The sequence below is a fragment of the Colobus angolensis genome, unplaced genomic scaffold (assembly GCF_000951035.1).
Source record: "Colobus angolensis palliatus isolate OR3802 unplaced genomic scaffold, Cang.pa_1.0 Scaffold9, whole genome shotgun sequence".
Taxonomy (NCBI): Eukaryota; Metazoa; Chordata; class Mammalia; order Primates; family Cercopithecidae; genus Colobus; species Colobus angolensis.
This window is the reverse complement of record NW_012122931.1, coordinates 11088791-11106928: the sequence shown is the minus strand read 5'-3', so window position 1 is coordinate 11106928 and position 18138 is coordinate 11088791. Positions and strand designations below refer to the sequence as shown.

The 18138-nt window shown below is 55.5% G+C and overlaps 1 protein-coding gene across 5 annotated transcripts in view; it reads left to right on the top strand.

The window, feature by feature from the left end:
* Nucleotides 1-18138, top strand: part of NEK6 (NIMA-related kinase 6) — a 97166-nt gene that overhangs the window by 61763 nt on the left and 17265 nt on the right. For all 5 annotated transcript variants that reach the window (XM_011931400.1, XM_011931399.1, XM_011931398.1 and 2 more), the window contains 3 exons: nt 4296-4406; nt 9450-9558; nt 10457-10564. In XM_011931400.1, coding sequence (XP_011786790.1) covers nt 4296-4406; nt 9450-9558; nt 10457-10564 — 328 coding nt within the window. The remainder of the gene's footprint in view (nt 1-4295; nt 4407-9449; nt 9559-10456; nt 10565-18138) is intronic.

Here is an 18138-nt window from a genome sequence, read left to right as displayed (position 1 = left end):
TTTTTTTTTTTTTTTTTTTTTCAGCGTCTTGCTTTGTCACCCAGGCTGGAGTGCAGTGGCGCGATGTCAGCTCCCTACAACCTCCGAGTAGCTGGAATAGCAGGTGTGCACCACCACACCCGGCTAACTTTTGTATTTTTTTTAGAGACGGGGTTTCGCCATGTTGGCCAGGCTGGTCTTGAACGCCAGACCTCAGGTGATCCACCCACCTCGGCCTCCCAAGGTGCTGGGATTACAGACATGAGCCACCACATCTGGCCCACCTTTTTAAAATTTCCATTTTTATTTTAGATTCAGAGGGTACACATGCAGGTTTGTTACGAGAGCGTATTGTGTGATGCTGAGATTTGAGCCTCTGATCCTGTCACGCAGATAGTGAACATCGTACCCAATAGGAAGTTTTTCAGCCGTTGCCCCACTCCCGCCCCCTCTTGTAGAGCCCAGTGTGTCTGCTGTTTCCATCTTTATGTTCATGTGTACCCAAGATTTAGCTCCCACTTATAAAAGTGAGAACATGCAGTATAGATGTGTTTCTATGTTAATTCTCTTAGGATAATGGCCTCATGCTGCATCTATGTTGCTGCAAAGGACATGACTTTTATTCTTTTTTGTGGCTGCGTGATATTCCATGGTATACATGTACCACATTTTCTTTATCCAGCCCACCATTTCTGGGCACCTAGATTGATTCCATGTCTTTGCTATTATGAATAGTGCTGTGATGAACATACAAGCCCGTGTGTCTTTTTGGTAGAACAATTTATATTCCTTTGGGTATACACTCAGTAATGGGATTGCTGGGTCAAATGGTAGTTCTATTTTTAGTTCTTTGAGAAATTTCCAGACTTCGTTCCATGGTGTCTGAACAAATTTACATTCCTACCAACAGCATATAAGTGTTCCCTTTACTTCGCAACCTCACCAACATCGGTTATTTTTTGACTTTGTAGTACTTGCCATTCTGACTGATGTGAAGTGGTATCTCATTGTAATTTTTTTTTTTTTTTTTTTGGAGAGTGGGGCACACCCTGTCATCTAAGCTGGAGTGCAGTGGCATGATCACGGCTCACTGCAGCATCAACCTCCCACGGTCAAGTGATCTTCCCACCTTAACCTCCCGAGTAGCTTGGGCTACTGGCCTGCTCACAAAGCCCAGCTAATTTTTTTTTTCTTTTTTTTTAGTGACAAGCTCTCACTATATTGCCCAGGCTGTTCTCAAACTCCTGGGCTCAAGCAGTCCTTCCACTTCGGCCTCCCGAAGTGCTGGCATTATAGGCATGAGCCCCTGCACTCAGCCTATTGTGGTTTTGAGTTTTGATTTGCATTTCTCTGATGATTAGTGATGTTGGGCATTTTTTCGTGTTTGTTAATTGCTTGTATGTCTTCTTTTGAAGAATTACTGTTCATGTCCTCTGCCCACTTTTTATTTTATTTTTATTTATTTATTTTGAGACAGAGTCTCACTCAGCCACCCAGGCTGGAGTGCCGTGGCATGACCTTGGCTCACTGCAACCACCGTCTCCCAGGTTCAAGCGATTCTCCTGTCTCAGCCTCCTGAGTCGCTGGGATTATAGGCACCCGCCATCATGATCGACTAATTTTTGTATTTTAGTAGAGACGGGGTTTCATCATGTTGGCCAGGCTGGTCTTGAACCCCTGACCTCAGGTGATCTGCCCACCTCGGCCTCCCAAAGTGTTAGGATTACAGGCATGAACCACCGCGCCCAGCCTGTTTACTTATTTTTTATTTTTATTTAGATAGAATCTCGCTCTGTCACCCAAACTGGAGTATAGTAGCGCAGTCTCAGCTCACTGCAACTTCTGCCTCCCAGGTTCAAGCGATTCTCCTGCCTCAGCCTCCCGAGTAGCTGTGACTACAGGTGCCCACCACCATGCCTGGCTAATTTTTGTATTTTTAGTAGAAATAGGGTTTTGCCATGTTGGCCAGGCTGGTCTCGAACTCCTGATCTCAAGTGATCTGCCCACCTCAGCCTCCCAAAGTGCTGGGAGTACAGGCGTGAGCCACCATGCCCAGCCTCCTCTGCTCACTTTTTACTGTTGTTTGTTTGTTTGTTTTCTTATTGATTTAAGTTCCTTATAGATTCTGGACATTAGTCCTTTGTCAGATGCATAGTTTATGAATGTTTTCTCCCATTCTGTCAATTGTCTGTTTACTCTGTTGATCACTTCTTTTGCCATGCAGAAGCTCTTTCATTTAATGATGTCCCACTTGTCAGTTTTTGGTTTTGTTGCAATTGTTTTTAAGGACTTGGTCATAAATTCTTTGTCAAAGCTAACGTTGAGAAAGGTATTTCCTAGGTTTTATTCTAGGATTTTTATAGTTTGAGGCCTTACATTTAAGTCTTTAATCAATCTTGAGTTAATTTTTACATATGGTGAAAGATAGGGGTTCCATTTCATTCTTCTGCATATAGCTAGCCAGTTAAGTGAGTAGGGAGTCCAGAATTTCCCTTTGCTTATTTTTGTCAACTTTGTTGAAGATCAGGTGGTTATAGGTGTGCTGCTTTATTTCTGGGTTCTATATTCTGTTCCATTGGTCTGTGTATCTATTTTTGTACCAGTACCATGCTGTTTTGGTTACCATAGCCTTGTAATATAGTTTGAAGTCCAGTAATGTGATGCCTCCAGGTTTGTTCTTTTTGCTTAGGATTGCTTTGTATGCCACCTTCTGAAGTCCAATCACCCTGTGTAAATTACCTACATTTGTTACTGACCAAGATGCTTCCACAGGGGAGCCTGCTGCTAAGATGGCAACAGGGCTCCCTCCCAGCCACCCCTGGGAACCAGGATTGAATGTGCCACACCTGTATCCTGAGCTATGCAGTGTGCCTGGTTCCTTAGAGTGGTGTCTGGATGTTCACTGAGCCCTGGCTGAGGGCAGGCAGGGGCCAGCACACCCACCTTAGGGTCAGACCTTGGTCCAGAGCAGGGGCTTGAGGACTGGGACAGGCAGTGGGCACCATAGCAGAGAGGGATCAGTCTCTGGGGGGACCTGGTGAGAGGATGGACACATGGGGAGGAGCTGGGGCTAGTGGCTGAGCCCACTCTGGCCCCCAAGGACCTGAGCTGGGGCCAGTGGCTGAGCCTGCTGTGGCCCCCCAGGGTCCACACATGGGGGCTGGCTTGGGGAATGAATTAATGAATAGGGGCTTACATGGCTCTGTAACATCTGCCCAGGCTCCCCTCATTTTAGAATCCACGGATGGGCACAGTGCATCCTTCTCCCAGCCACTTCCCGGCCTTTTGGGAAATGTGCTCACTCTCGGCCTCTGGTGGTCGGCTGATGTCTGGACTAGTCTGATGACACCCACACCAGGGCAGGATCTGAGAGAGCAGAGTCCCCTCTGCTCTCTCAGATCCTGGAGTCACTTCGATATAAACAGTCAGCTTTGTTATGAACGGATGCTAGGGACTCCTCTTAACCTGGCAGGTCCTGACTTCCAGCCAGGGGGGCACCGTTCTGTCCTGCTCCATGCTCCAGCTCCGTGCTCCACTGCAGCAAACATGCAGGCTATGGAGCAAAGGACAGAGGCAGGGTCTCAGCATGAGCAAATCAACTGGGCGGCTCTCATGCCTCCAGGGATTTTTTTCAAGATTTCACAAGGGCCAGGCATGGTGGCGTGCAGCCGTAGTCCCAGCTGCTCTGGATAGTGAGGTGGGAGGATCGCTTGAGCCTAGAAGTTCAGTTTCAGCCTGGGCGACATAGTGAGATCCTATCTCTACAAAAAATATTTTTGTAAAAAAATGGTTTCACAAGAGATAGGTCAGGGATTGAGAGAGTGGGAAGGATGAAGGGAGGAGACGATCCTTCTGAGGAGCACCTGCAGGCTGGCCGTGTCTGAGCACAGGGCACAGGGACAGAGAGGTAGGGCCCAATGCCACCCTCAGGGTCTGGTTGGTGAGGAGGAGGGGGAGAGTCCTTTCCACAAGCCCATGCTGAGTCTCACGTAGCTCTGTGCAGCTGCCCTGTTACGCATTTCAAGAGTATTGACCCATGTCGTCTTCACAACTATGCTTCAAACATGACTTCAGTTTTACAGATGAGGAACATGACTTCAGTTTTGCAGATGAGGAATCTGACCCTCGGGGAGGCCATGTCACCTAGGCCTTCCTGACTCCCCAGCACAGGCCTTTCTTTCCCTGGGACCCACTTCTCTAGCAAATGCCAGGGCCTCAGTGACCGACCGGGTTCCAGCAGGGTGCCGGTGGTGGGCAGGCGCTGGGTCTGTCCCGTCTTCACTGGTGTCCCCTCCCCCCTTTCTCTCCTCATGCAGCAACTGAACCACCCAAATATCATCAAGTATTTGGACTCATTTATCGAAGACAACGAGCTGAACATTGTGCTGGAGTTGGCTGACGCGGGGGACCTCTCACAGATGATCAAGGTGAGCGCCTGGCGGGTGGGGCTGCTGGGGCTGCGCAGCTCTGGAGCCAGAGGTGGCAGTCTGCCTTCAGCCCAGTCCCACAATGCTCAGCCCTTAGCCAGAGGCGGCCGCCCGGGGACCCTGGGTGCCCCTGCGGATGCCCACAGGCCTTAGCTGTGGTCTGGTGAGGGCCTCTCAGGGTCCGTCCCCAGCTGCTGTTGCTGGAGGCCTCTTTCTTTCCATTGGCCTCAGGGAAGCCCAGCTCAAAAGAGCCTGTGTGCAAAAGCAAGGCAAAGGTGACGCCAAGACAGGATGGTGGCTGGGAGGGGGCCAGCCATGGGCAGAAGGAACCCCTCTGGCCACTCCCCGTGCCCCAGCCTGTCCACAAGCACATGAACCACTTCTCCTGTCTCACAGAAGGAGCGGAGGCAGCACCCTGTTCGGTCCAACCCCAGCTCTTGAGAAAGCGTCTTGTAGATCCCACTACCTCATTTTACAGAAGGGGAAAACTGAGCCCAGAGAGGTTAAGAGACTTGCTTGAGGATACCCAGCATTGTGGGGACAGAGCCATGCCTGTGGCCCAGGTCTCTTCCTGGCCTGGGACCCTTTGGTGGACATGGTCCAAGATGACTTCCCCAGCCCTAGAGGGGGAACTCCATTTCCATGTTCCAGCTGACGCCCAGGCCTGGGGTCTTCAAGAGATTGAGCGATCGTTCGAGTCACGTGGGCAGGCTCAGCGCCAGGGCTGGCTCGTGTTCCGCACCCCTACATACCTCTCCACCTGCCTCACCCCACCGCCCAGGGCACAGGGCGGGGTCCACCGTGAGTCTGGTGTCCAGGACCACTGCAGCTTCAGCGAAAGAGCGACACCTCCTGCCAGCCACCACCCAGCACAGTACGCTCACACATCCCTCACCGAGTCCCCCCTGTCCTCAGATAGCAAAGCTCAGAGAGGTCTAGTCTCCTGCCCAAGGCAGCTAAGCCTCTAGGTGGAGGCCCCCAGGCCTGCCTGACCCCTAGGCCCAAACCCTCAGCCCCTACTCCACTGTTCCTTAGTGGAGGTCCTCACATCCCTACTGGCTTGGACCTCTGTCCCTGGGGCCCTGCTGTGGCCCCATCACCTCTCTCCTCTGGATGCAGCCTGTCTGCTCCCAAGTGAGGCTGGGCCCCGCTCGAGCGCCTACCCTGCTCACAGCCGCGCTTGGAAACGGGGCTGGATGTGGGTTCTCTGTCTTTCCCATCAGGCACTGGGGATTGAGCAATTGCTTGGTGCTCTTCTGAAATGTGGCTCCTAGGAATATAGGCGTCACTGGGAAGTGGCATTACTTAAGCTGTTATCACCTGCTCTTACATTTCCGCGGACATATTAATGCCTTTGCAGAGATGTTAATCTGCACACACATCCCTGGTGGGAACAGATGTGCTAGATCATGTCTTAGCTCTTCCTCTCCCCCGTCCCCACTTCACTTGTTTCTCCTTCACACGTTCCCTTGCTGAACACACAAGCATCGTGCATCCGCCGTGTGTCACCCTCGTGCCAAGAACTAGGGATGTCACCAGCATGGCTACTGCCCTCAGGGATCCCGGATTCTAACGGGAAGACAGACCCTCGAACGAGTAGTTAGGAGCCAGTGTGAACAAGCCATGTGCAGAGGGCCTGTGGGAGTCAGGGAAGCCTTCCTGAAGGAGGTGACACTGAGCTGAGCCATTAGGGGAGGCAGGCTGTCTAGAAGCAGGAACGGTCCAGCAGGGATGGGAAAGGGAAAGAGGAGCTGAGATGGAGACCACCGGATCATGCGGGACCTCTCACTCGAGGCTCGGGATCCGGGACCAGGCCCTAACGTCAGAGAAGCTTCCTAAGATTCATGGCAGGGAACAAACATGGTCAGCTCTGTGTTCTAGAAGAAAGACTGGAGGCCGGGTAGGAGAGGTGAGGGCGGGGACGGAGGAGGAGCAGGAGGTGAAGGAGAGGCCTCTCCCTACTGCCACACGGGAACGCAGCCAATGGAGAGGACGCCTCACCCTCTCAGCCCCAGTGGAGCCCAGACACTGCGGCCTGTCAGTCCGTGGAGTGGGCCTACAGTCAGACAGGCAGATGGGGGGCTGAGGCTGGGCAAATCCCTCTTCCCTGAGCCTCAGTTTCCACCCTGTCCCCGGGAACTCTTGGAGGGAGCATTGTGGGAACCCAGGCCAGATGCAGTCTCCTTCAGCAGAGAGAGAAGAAGAGGCATGGGGGCATTCTAGCCAGCATCCCTCCTCTATGCCAGGCTTGGGAGGGGGTGTCCCCTTCCCCTGCACCCCTTCTTTGGCTTCCCCAGAGCCAACACTGGCTCAGGGTTCAAGTCAGTCATAAACCCGGCAGGATTGAGTCTAGGATAGGTGTGGCCTCAGTTTCTGAGCAGCCACCTGGGCCCCCACGCCTTGGGTCCCTCCTCCTCACCTGGCATAGTTCCCCCGACCACAGTCCCCACCTCCCTCCCCCCACTGTCCCTTCCTGCTCCTGTTCCCTCCAACCCAGCTCAGGGGCCCTCACCTGCAGAGCTGGCTCAGTGCAGCTGCCAACAGGGGAGGCCTGGCAGTGCAGAGACCCACCCGAGTAAGACACGTCCCCTGGATGGCCTCGGGCGGGTCCCTGTCCCTGTGCCTCAGTTTCCTCATCTGTAACATACCAGCACAGTGTCTGGGGCTTGATGGGAGCTCGGTTCCCCTGGTTCTGCCTGCTCTCAGGCCACCTCTGGGTTTCCAGAGGAACAGGGGCCACCGCATGGTCATCCCACTGGCCTCAGAGGCTGTCAGGCAGCAGGGCTTGTGTCCCGAGAGCCTGCAGCCTCAAGGGCTAAGCTGCGCCATCACAGCCATGGTGCCCGAGTTATTTACGAGGAAGAGTGAAGCTAGGAGCTGCCGTAGTCCCAGAACCCACCAGAGACTCTGCGCCTCCCTGCTAAATGTCAGACAGTGCTTATAGGACGTGACATTTAGAAAATCACCACTCTCGGCCATGCACATCCCTGCTTAAATGCTGTAATGAGGATTCACTCACGTCACAGCGTGAATAACATCCCAGCCTGGCCTGCCACAGGCCTGGAGGTGGCCTGGGGTTGGGGTCTGTGCTGAGACCTGGGACGGCTTACCAGAGAGGTTATCCCAGAATTGCACCTCAGAACAGCCTTGAGGGGATTTATGGCGAGGCCAGGGGTTCCTGGCTGCGACTTTCCCGCTGTGGGAAGCACCCAGACCTGGGTCCCAGCTGGGTGCCAGGTGACCTTGGGCACGTTCCTGAACCTCTGAGCTCGGTCTCCCATATCAATGGTTACTGGTGTTACTAGAAGTGAGCTAAGGGGGCCAGGCGTGGTCGCTCACACCTGTAATCCCAGCACTTTGGGAGGCCAAGGCAGGCAGATCACCTGAGGTCAGGAGTTCGAGACCAGCCTGGCCAACATGGCGAAACCCCGTCTCTACTAAAAATACAAAATATTAGTTGGGCGTGGTGGCGCACACCTGTAACCCCAGCTACTCGGGAGGCTGAGGCGAGAGAATTGCTTGAACCTGGGAGGTGGAAGCTGCAGTGAGCTGAGATCACGCCACTGCACTCCAGCCTGGGTGACAGAGGGAGACTCCATCTCAAAAACAAAAAAAGAAGTGGACTAAGGGCTTGGGCTTTCTAGGTGGGAGGCCAGGGGTTGAGTTGTTTCTGCCTCTTTCTGTGTGGCCCTCAGTTTTCTTTTCCCGGCTGTAAGATGGGCCCAGCCCTCCCTCTTAGGCCGGCGTGGTGGCCACACCCTGCAGGTGGTCTGCAAGTGTCAGCCCAGGTCCTTTCCTCCACCCACGCCCCTTCCCAGGCCAGTGTGTCCTGGTCAGTTCCCAGCTTCCCAGCACCAGAGCAGCTGCCCTGACCATCAGGCCCACAGCGCCACCTCTGCCTGCTTTGGGGAAAGATGGTTGCTTTGAAGCAAAAAGTCCCTGAACGAAAAGCTGGTTTGCAGGTAGCTGGTGAAGTCCTGCCCCACCGCCATGGGCCTGGCATCCGAGAGCCACCGCCGTCTCGAGCTGAACCGTGGCTGTCACATGCTCTGGGCCTGCCCTCTCCAGGACCTTCTGTTACTTAACGGCTCACTCAGTGCGGCCGGGGGCCTTTTGTTTTGGTTTCTTCCTGGATCACTAACTATGTTTTCCCAGGCAGTGAAGCAGAGTGACCCAGGGATCCATTTGAACGTGTCAGGCCCATTTCCTCAAGGTTCTGGCCGCATTTGTTAAGAATTCCAGTGCGGGGCCGGGCGCGGTGTCTCATGCCTGTAATCCCAACACTCTGGGAGGTCGAGGCGGGTGGATCATGAGGTCAGGAGTTTGAAACCACCCTGGCCAACATGGTGAAACCTCGTCTCTATTAAAAATACAAACATTAGCTGGGCATGAAGGCGCACACCTGTAATCCCAGCTACTCGGGAGGCTGAGGCAGGAGAATCGCTTGAACCTGGTAGGCGGAGGTTGCAGTGAGCCGAGATCACACCACTGCACTCCAGCCTGGGTGACAGGGCAAGACTCCGTCTCAAAAAAAAGAATTCCAGTGTGCTGAGATCTGCTGGTTCTGAGGAGGTGGGGGCAGCTGTGATTTAACCACCACGTGTGTCCTGGGTGCCACCCTCCTGGGCCAGGTTGGGGCTGGGGACAGGGAGAGTCCACACCATTTCAGTCCTGCAAGGAACACCCTGTCTGGGATGTGTCCAGGAGGTTCTGGAAAAATGTAGTTGAGGGCCACTTTCAGCATATTTGATCTGGGTGTCCATGCAGCAAAGCCATCCGGACACGCCAGGCCTGTCTAGCCCTCACGGAGCTTTCGGGGTGGGGACGGGGTGGCCGCGGAGTGCCATTCAGGTAGAAGGAGAGGCGTGGCCACATCACTCTTGGTTCTGGGCTTATTGTTTCTCAGCTGCCCAGTCCCCACCCCCTCCCCCGTGCCAGGCACCAGTTGCCCACTAGGGAAAGGACAGAGGCAGTGCCCTGTGGTCACCCACCTCCAAGCCCGCTCACCCGGGCCTATCCCTCTGCCTGTCTCTCCCGCTGCAGTACTTTAAGAAGCAGAAGCGGCTCATCCCGGAGAGGACAGTGTGGAAGTACTTTGTGCAGCTGTGCAGCGCCGTGGAGCACATGCATTCACGCCGGGTGATGCACCGAGGTACGCACCCCCTGCCAGGAGCCGCCCGGAGCCCAAGTGCCCCTGGAGCCCCAGGAAGACGCTTCCCATGGCTCCTCCAGGGTCCTCAGGGGCAGCCCCTTGAGGAAGTTGGACCGCTCTGTATTCCCTGGGCAGGGGGGCTGTCCAGCAACCACACACACACGCACCTGGGTCAGGGACCTAGGTGGAAAGTGACGTGAGCCCCAGCAGGGGTCCCGCTTGGCCCCCACTTCCAGTTCCCCACAGCAGCCTGGGAGGGAGGTCGGGGAAGCCCCGCACAGAGAGGCCTTTCGTGGGGGCTCTGCCGTCTCAGCGGGCTGGGCTGAGAGCGGGACGCACCTGAGGGGTGTTTCCGTAGTTGACATCACCCGAGTTGTGAGAAAGGAGCCTGGTGGGTGCCTGGCAGGGCACAGGGTCCTTTATGTAGGCTGCTTCCTGGACACCTCCGTTCCTTAACTCTACCTGTATCTCTCGGTGTCTGCTGTATTTGAGGTCCCGCCCTCGCTGAGGGGTACGGCACAGCCTGCCCCCCTGAGCACCTCCTTCATTCGTTACACAGATTTTCCCTGAGGGCCTCCTGCGTGCCAGGCACTGGTCTAAGCCTGGAGAATACGGCTCTAGAGCAGGAAACAGGAGCACAGAAACCCCTGCTCTCCTCACCCTCACAGCAGCTCTGTGAAGTTGGTGAAGGGAGACCCATTTTACAGGTGAAGAAACTGAGGCTCAGAAATGGTCAATTTCCCGAGGTCCCACAGCCAGAGCCAGGACAGGGCCTTGCCCTGAGGGAGCAGGACCTGGGCTAGGCCTCACCTCACCTGGAGCTCCCCCTTCCTCTCATCCTGTCCCACCTACCCCAAGCCTCCTACCTCACACCAACTTCCTTCTGCTCACCCTGCAGACATCAAGCCTGCCAACGTGTTCATCACAGCCACAGGCGTCGTGAAGCTCGGTGACCTGGGTCTGGGCCGCTTCTTCAGCTCTGAGACCACCGCAGCCCACTCCCTAGGTAAGGGCGACCTGTCTGTGCCCCAGCATGCCCCAGCAGACCTGGTGACCATGCAGGGAGACGCAAACATTCTCTCCACGTGTCTTCGGTCAGTTAGGGCAGGAAGATGCCTTTTATAAGCCCCCGAGTTTTCTCATCTGTTCAGAACAGTGACCCAGAAGGGAGTCAGCTATGGCCAGAGGAGTCCAGCTGGGGCTTCCCGCACCCTCTGGTCACCTCCCGGGCCTTGCAGGAGAAGCTGACTGAGCCAGTTGCTTGGAGCTGGGGGTGTGTCTGTGGCACAGGGCAGCCATCTTCCCACTGCTGTGAGTGTCTCGTTCGCAGGCGGCACCCTGGGTCCATCCCTCCTGGGGGGTGGACATTTGTGCTGTTCCTAGTTTTTGGCCTTTAAGCCGGCGGTTTTGAGGCTGTGGGTACCAGGTGCCTGCCAGGGAGGAGGTGACATTGTAGCTGGACCATAAAGGGTGACCAGGTGCTGCTGGGACAGGGAAGGCGGGAGCAGTGTTCCAGGAAAGAGTGGGTGAGCCTCGGTGTGCAGCTGAGCCTGGCTTTGCCACAGACCAGGGACCTTGCAGGAGCAGTAAGAAAGGCGGGCAGGGCTTTGAACTCTGAGCTCAGTGGGCTGAACACCACCCTAGGGGGCGGGGGTTTCTGAAGGGCTGAACTCGGGAAGAGACTTGGCCAGATGTGCGTTTTGGGGACACGTGAAGCAATGGCAAGCTTCAGAATCCACACACTGGGTATGTAACCAAATGTGAAACCTGGAATGCTGGACGATGGAGGATTTTTCATTTAGTGAGAACACAGGAACCAAGAAAGCCCCCCATTCCCCCGCAGTGGAACACAGCAGCAGGGTCTCCGGTACATTACTACAAGGCTGTCTGGGTCTCACCATGCCCATCTGTGGGGACATTTCCCAGAGGCCCATGGAGTGGGCGAGGGCCCCTGCTTTCTCGGGGCTAGTTCCTGGCTCTTTGAGGTGCATTCGCAGAGGAAGATGCCCCCAGGCCCACCCACAGTGTGCTGCGCCCACCAGCATCCGCTTCCCCAGGAGGAAGCTGGGCCCCAGGAGCCACCCGCCGCCGCCTCGAACACCGCCCCATTCCAGCTCATTTCCACCCCTCTCCATGGCTCAAGGCAGGACGTCTCCCATCCCCAGACCCCCGAGTGCCTGCAGCAAGTGGGGTGTGAGAGAGAGCAGCATTATCTGAGCGGAGGCACTTTCTGGAAGTCACAGGGTCCTGTGGAAAGTGTCACTGTTCACACAGATTCCAGTGAGACTCTCAGCGTGTTGCACACAATTAGGAGAAATGTACGAGCCTAGAGACTAGCGGCTCCCAGCAGCTGCTGGAGCCAGCGGGGTTGGCGGGGAGGGGATTGTTTTGAAACTCTCGTCCCCACCTGGCCAGGCCTCAGGAGCTCTTCCTTTAGCTCCAAAGGGAAGATGTGTCAGCACCCACCCCCTGAGGAGTCTGGGACACTCCACTCATGCCCCTGACAGCCCCAAGCATCCAGCGATTCTTCCCTTTGGCAGAAGAAGAATCTGAAATCCAGGTGCTCGAGAGATTTTCCCGAGGTCACATGGCAGCAGGCCTCTCCTTCCAGAACCCACGCCGCTTCCAGGAAACGAGGGCCGGGGCCTCGGTGGATACTGTCGGAGCCCCCCTTTGGGGACCCAGGCCACCGACTCTCTGTTGCTGGAAGGAAGCCTTGTCTTTTCCTGTTCCCTCAAACATTGACTTCCCTTGTGAAAAACCAAGTGTTTCGGTCACTTTGGGACTCTTTACCTATGTGGTTGAAGGGCTTCGAAAAGACCAGGAAATAAGGGAAGCTGTCAAAGAGAAGAGGTAAAACCGCTGCCTCCTGTCCCCTGTCAGTCAGCACCGAGCCTTTCTCTGTCCCACTGCAGAAAAAAGACTGCGGCGCTCCGTCAGAGCCGGTTAGGATCGCATCATTAGGAATGGGCAGAGATGCGTCTCATCCGACAGTATGATTTTATTGACTTGGACTGGTGCACTTATTATATTAATGAGAAGGAATTGGAACTTGGGAGAAGGCCGCCCTCATAAGCCAGGCTCTTCCCGAGCCCTCCGAGCGCCGACCAGGCCACATGATGGGTGGAAGGAGCCCTCCTGGGGCCTGTCCCCGCTCTGGGCTGTGTGCCCAGCACCCAGGGAGATGCCCAATGAGCTGAGGCCTGCACAGAGCTGAGCAGGTCCCTCAGCAGGACGAGCTCCCAGAACCAAGGGCCTGCACCCACCAGCTTCCATAATGGTGAAAGTGCCGAGCCAAAGCCCCTTCCACCAAGAGGTTCTGCAGACTGCTGACTGAGTCTTGCATACACATTTGGTTGGGCAAGAGATTGAACTAATTACCATTGCATCATGACTCAGGAGGGGCACAGGGGCCAGGGACACTGCACGCCCTGTGCATGGGGATGAATTATGCATCTGCCGCACCTCATGTGCACCTACTACGTGGGAATGCTGTGCTGGCAGCCACGTTGCCCCGGCAACCACCTCGTCCCCTAAGGCTGCTGACCCAAGAGCTGGGCTTATGCAAATCTGTCTCCTCCCACTTCCCCCTCCCGGGCCTCCCCCCGCCTCTGTATTTGCTAACACGAGGCTGGCATGAAAGGGCATTAGTCAGTGCCATGGTCGGGCTGACAGGTGCGGTACCCAGCGGTGGCAGAGCGGCTGCCTCGGTGTCAGAAATAGGAGCCGTAATTAGAGCGCAGAACAGAATGAGCGTCAGACGAATTACCAGGCAGCAGATCATATTTGTCAGGAAGGATTGCATACATAAAAATTAAGTGACAGTACACGCCGGCGTAATGCAGGAAAAATGAAAGATTTGCCTATACACAGCTCACAAGCTGCAAGCAAGTGTCTCGCTCCGAGCAAGGCAGCAGCTGCAAGACAAATCACGGGGCTGGGAGAGCGGGCGGGCAGGCCTGGCTGCTCGGCTGTAGTGACAGGGCAGTCTCAGTGACAGCCACGGGTGACAGGGCGGGAAGGGCTGCTGGTCACACCCAGGCCCAGGCAGGGCCTGTGCTGCCTCTTGGGGGTCTGGGGGAGCAGGTCTGGTTGGGGATGACCCCATCAGGCACTCGAGGTCAGGGCCCCGCTGGGTCTCCCGGGGCTTAGCCTGGCCCTGAAGCACAAACCCCTTCCTTCTCCTTCCTTGAGCCTACTGCCTGGCCCTGGGCTGTGTGCTGGGGATATGCAATTATGCAGTTTTCAAGGGGACAGACACAGTCTGTGCCGGGTGGCATGTTGAGGGGACAGGTGGGACTGCCTCTTGGGGCCCACTGTGGGTAGGCAGGGCAGGTGTGGGGCTCTGTGATTCTAGACAGAGCCACCCTCACTTCGTTTCTCTGTAGCCACTGAACTCACTGAAAGATGAGTTAACGACGAAGAAAAAGAGTTCAAAAAACATTTTGCTTTTTCGTTGGCCGGACATGGTGCCTCTCGCCTGTGATCCTAGCACTTTGGGAGGCTGAGGCAGGCAGATCACTTGAGGTCCAGAGTTTGAGACCAGCCTGGCCAATATGGTGAACCCTCATCTCTACTAAATATAGCGAAAAAATTAGTCGGGCGTGGTGGTGCACGCCTGTCATCCCAGCTACTCGGGAGGCTAAGGCAGGAGAATCGCTTGAACCCAAGAGGGAGAGTTTGCAGTGAACCGAGATGGCGCCACTGCACTCCTGCCTGGGCGAGTGACTCCGTCTCAAAAAAAAAAAAAAAAAAACACAACACACATTTTGCTTTTTTGTAAATCATCACAAGGCTTATTATCCCATTTTACAGATGATGAAACTGAGGCTCAGGGAAGTAAGAGAGACCACATCCCTCTGGTCACCCAGCAGCCAGGTACCAGAGCCCCACGGGAAATCAGCTCAAGCAAAGAGCCCTTCTCCAGGCATCAGCCTGCAGCTTGGCCCAGGGAGGGTTTGGGTTGTGGGTGACCAGGGAAGGGGTCGAGAGAGAATCCCCAGCGAGACCTCGGGTGCGAGGCACACCTAGAGCTCTGAGCACTTCTTCCTCGAGGAAAAGCCCACTTGACCTCGCCAACAGCGGGTGTTGGTGGGGGACCTGGAGCTCAGCCTGGGCCCCACAGGGAAGGACAGAGCCTCCTCTCATGGTGTGTGTCAGCACTGCCTTGCAGGGGATCACACCATGCTGTGATGTGTCTGCGCCCAGGCCTGGCACGGGGACCCCTGTGGAACCTTTGTTGAGTGGACAGACGACCTTCATGGCCAGGCATCCCTGGGGACACCCGACAGTGCAGGCACGGAGGGCCATGCAGATGCATCCCAGGCCACCTCCTGCCCAGCCCCACCCTGTGTCCCATCCCAACAGTGCAGGACACCTGGGAATGATCTGTCAGTCCCTCGGGCCCAGAATCCCTGCCTCAGCAGATGGACTTCAGGCCTGAGTTTCAGCCAAGGTTCTGAGCACTAACCCCTGGGTGGCAGTCACAGGTCTGCCACATTCCTGGCATTTTCAGGGGCACAAACTGTTAGGAAGAGATGAGCTGATGCTGAGAGGGGAGGGCAAGAGAGGGAAGGGCCTTAAGGGGCCAGCAAGGGATGTAAACTCCAGCTCTTTGGTTCATTCATTCATTCATTCATCCATTTGATGAGGATCTGTGCTGGGCCCGGGCCGTTCCCTGGGAAGGCTGGCTTGGCCCCCGCCTTTGTGGAAGATACAGCCTGGTAGGAGAATCCGTTTAGTCTTCACCATGAACCAAACACTCCTCCAACAATCGCTTCTCATTTTCCAGAGAGGGAAACCAAGTCTGCAGAGGTTGGGGGGGGACCCTCTGTTTTCTTGATGGGAAGACCAAGACTGAGAGAGTTTCTGTTCTCAGCCGGGGAGTGGAGGAAGCAGGTCCAGCCCAGCCAGCTCCAGCTCCACATCACTGCTGTCCCCATCTGCCCCTGCCTGTCCCGTGGAGGATTCGGTGCCAAGGCACAGCCACCCAGCCCGATGTCCCGCCGGCTGGACGGATGTCGGCAAGGAGACCACATTTCTCCAGCTGCTTTCCAATCCGCCATCTGGGGAAGAGGGGCAGCTTGCAGACACCAGCCGCCCCTTCCTGTGAAATCTGCCTTTTTCATAGCTAATGAACGTGTTTCAAACACCGAGAGCATTTCAAAACATGGCAAAGTTTGTTTTGACAGGAGCGGTGCATCTTGGAGAAGCGGGACCCCTTTAATCAACCTCCCTCTTTCAGATCCCGCATTCTCCTCTGATACCTGCTGGGTTTGAAATCGGGGAGTTCTAGGTAAAGATTCCGGGAAGGTCAGGGTTTGTCAGGCTCTTCTTTCATACACACAGCTCTGTCCCCCACCGAGAGGAGGGGGCGGTGGGAGTCGCTGCGAGGGGCATTGAAACAGCCTGCACAGGGCTCTGCCTCTGTGTCTCAGTATCGCCGGGAGATGGGCCGGGATAAGGAGGTCGTCCTGGGCAGGGCCCCTGTCCGTGGAGGCCCCTCCTGCCAGCTTCCCCGACTTCCTCAGAATCCCAGCTCCCCTGGCGTCTGGGGATGCGTCCTCCAGTGGCCCGCTGCAGGCTGGGGGTTTCTTTGAAATCTCTTGTTTTATCTTCAAAACTCATGCGAGTTGGGCATTGTGTTCCGTAATGTCTGAGTGGCTGTTGTCAGCATAGACACCAGGCTTTACGTGACTTATTCCCAGACAAGTTGGCATCACAGGAAGAGGTGCTGTATCTGCTCCTGTAGCTTCACACAGCCCTAGCTCCAGTCCAGGATACCCTGCCCCCAGTGAGACACAGCACCCTGACTTTAAGATGGAAGAGGGAGCAGCCCCTCCCCTGGGTCAGGGGGTTGGGGAACAGCCCTTCCCCAGGGTCAGGGGGTTGGGGAACCTGCCAGGAGGCAGAGACCTGAGGACCCTGTGCTGCCCAGCTCAGGATGGGCCAAGCCTCTCTCAGTTAAGGCTTCACAGTTCCTTCACTTTCTTTACCTTTCTGTTGCACAGATGCTCACCGAGCATCTGAAAGGGTGGGGTGGGTGAGTGAGGCCTTTTGGCAGCTCCTTTTAGACAGAAACTACCAGTAACATCTCTTGTAAGAGATGCAGGTGTCCAAGTTCCACCCCTGGAGATTCTGGCCCCCAGGTCTGGAGTTGGACTGGGGATCCAGATTTTTAACCAGCCTTTCCAGGCAATTCAGCTGCAGCGCAGATCAGTTTGCTCCTTCCTTGATAGACGCGGTCAACTGGCTCTTTCTGGATACTTGCTAGGACAGACAGCTAACTCCCTGCCTCCTGATGGGCCTACTCCTGCAAGGTCCCCGCAGGGTCAAGGCTCAGTTAATCTTAGATAGAGGTGAGCAGGTGACTGGCTGGCTGGATGGATGATGGACAGACTGATGGGTGAATGAATGGGGGATGGAGAGATGGATGGATGGATGCATGGATGAATGGATGGAGGGATGGACGGACGGACAATAGACAATTCTGGATGGTTGGACAGTTGGGTGGATGATGAATGGATGGCAGTTTGCAACACTAGTATCTTAGAAGAAAGCTCCAAATTGCATTTGGGTGTTTGTCTTTTCTCCTTACACCAGTGGAAATGGGGTAAGCAGGAAAAGCAGTGAGGTGGCAGAGGAGTGAGGTGAACAGAGGAGGGGACGGAGGGCTGGTGCCCCAAACCTCTCTCTGCCCATGTGCCCAGGCTTTCAATACAAAGCCAGGCTGAGACAGGGATCTGTCAGCCTGCCTTGGAGACCCAGCGGAGGGAGGAAGTGGTGAGGGAACAAAGGGACAAACAACGTTTGGGTCCTGCTGAGCAGCTGGCTCTCCCTGGCCAGGGGAGGGGACCTTAAAGGAGCCCACAAGGTGGCAAAGGGAACAGCACATGCAAAGGCACAGAGGCAAGTGGAAAAGCGGGCTGGGACTGGGGCTGGGGCAGGGGCTGGAGTGGCCACTGTGGGAGGACCCGGGCTGAGGGCCAGGCACTCCAAGCCCTTGCTTTCTGATGGACCTGGCCAACGCAGCGCCAGGCCACGGCCTGGCCCCAGTGTAGGTGACCTCTCCCTACAGCGCCCTCCTGTGGAGGCCCAGGCAGATCCACAGTGAGCAGAGGAGACTGGGGGTGGGAAGAGCCTGTGCAGTCAGACAGAAGGGACTTGGCCAGGGGTCTAACGAGTGCAGTGTCAGCCAGAGAGTGAACAGTGTTGTCTCTTGCTGGGGACAGGACTCCCTGCCTCCATCTGTCCCCTGTCATCTCTGTGTGCACCCCATCAGCCCTACATCATTGTCCAACCTGTAGGCACCTCCATCCATAGCACCTGGGTGCTGGAATCCACTTACATTTGTCCTGAGGTTCCCACTGTTCACCGAGAACTGTGTGTTTCATCCCCTGACTGGCTACAACAAGCCATCCATTTCACACTGGCCTGTTCCTTTACTTTTGCTCCCTCATGACCAAAATATACAAGGTGTTGCGACTGGAAGTCACGATTTGCTTTCCCAGCAGAACTCCACACGGATTCATATGTTGACTGACAGCCCTTTTTGCTGAGTAGCGCTTAGCCCCTGGTTTC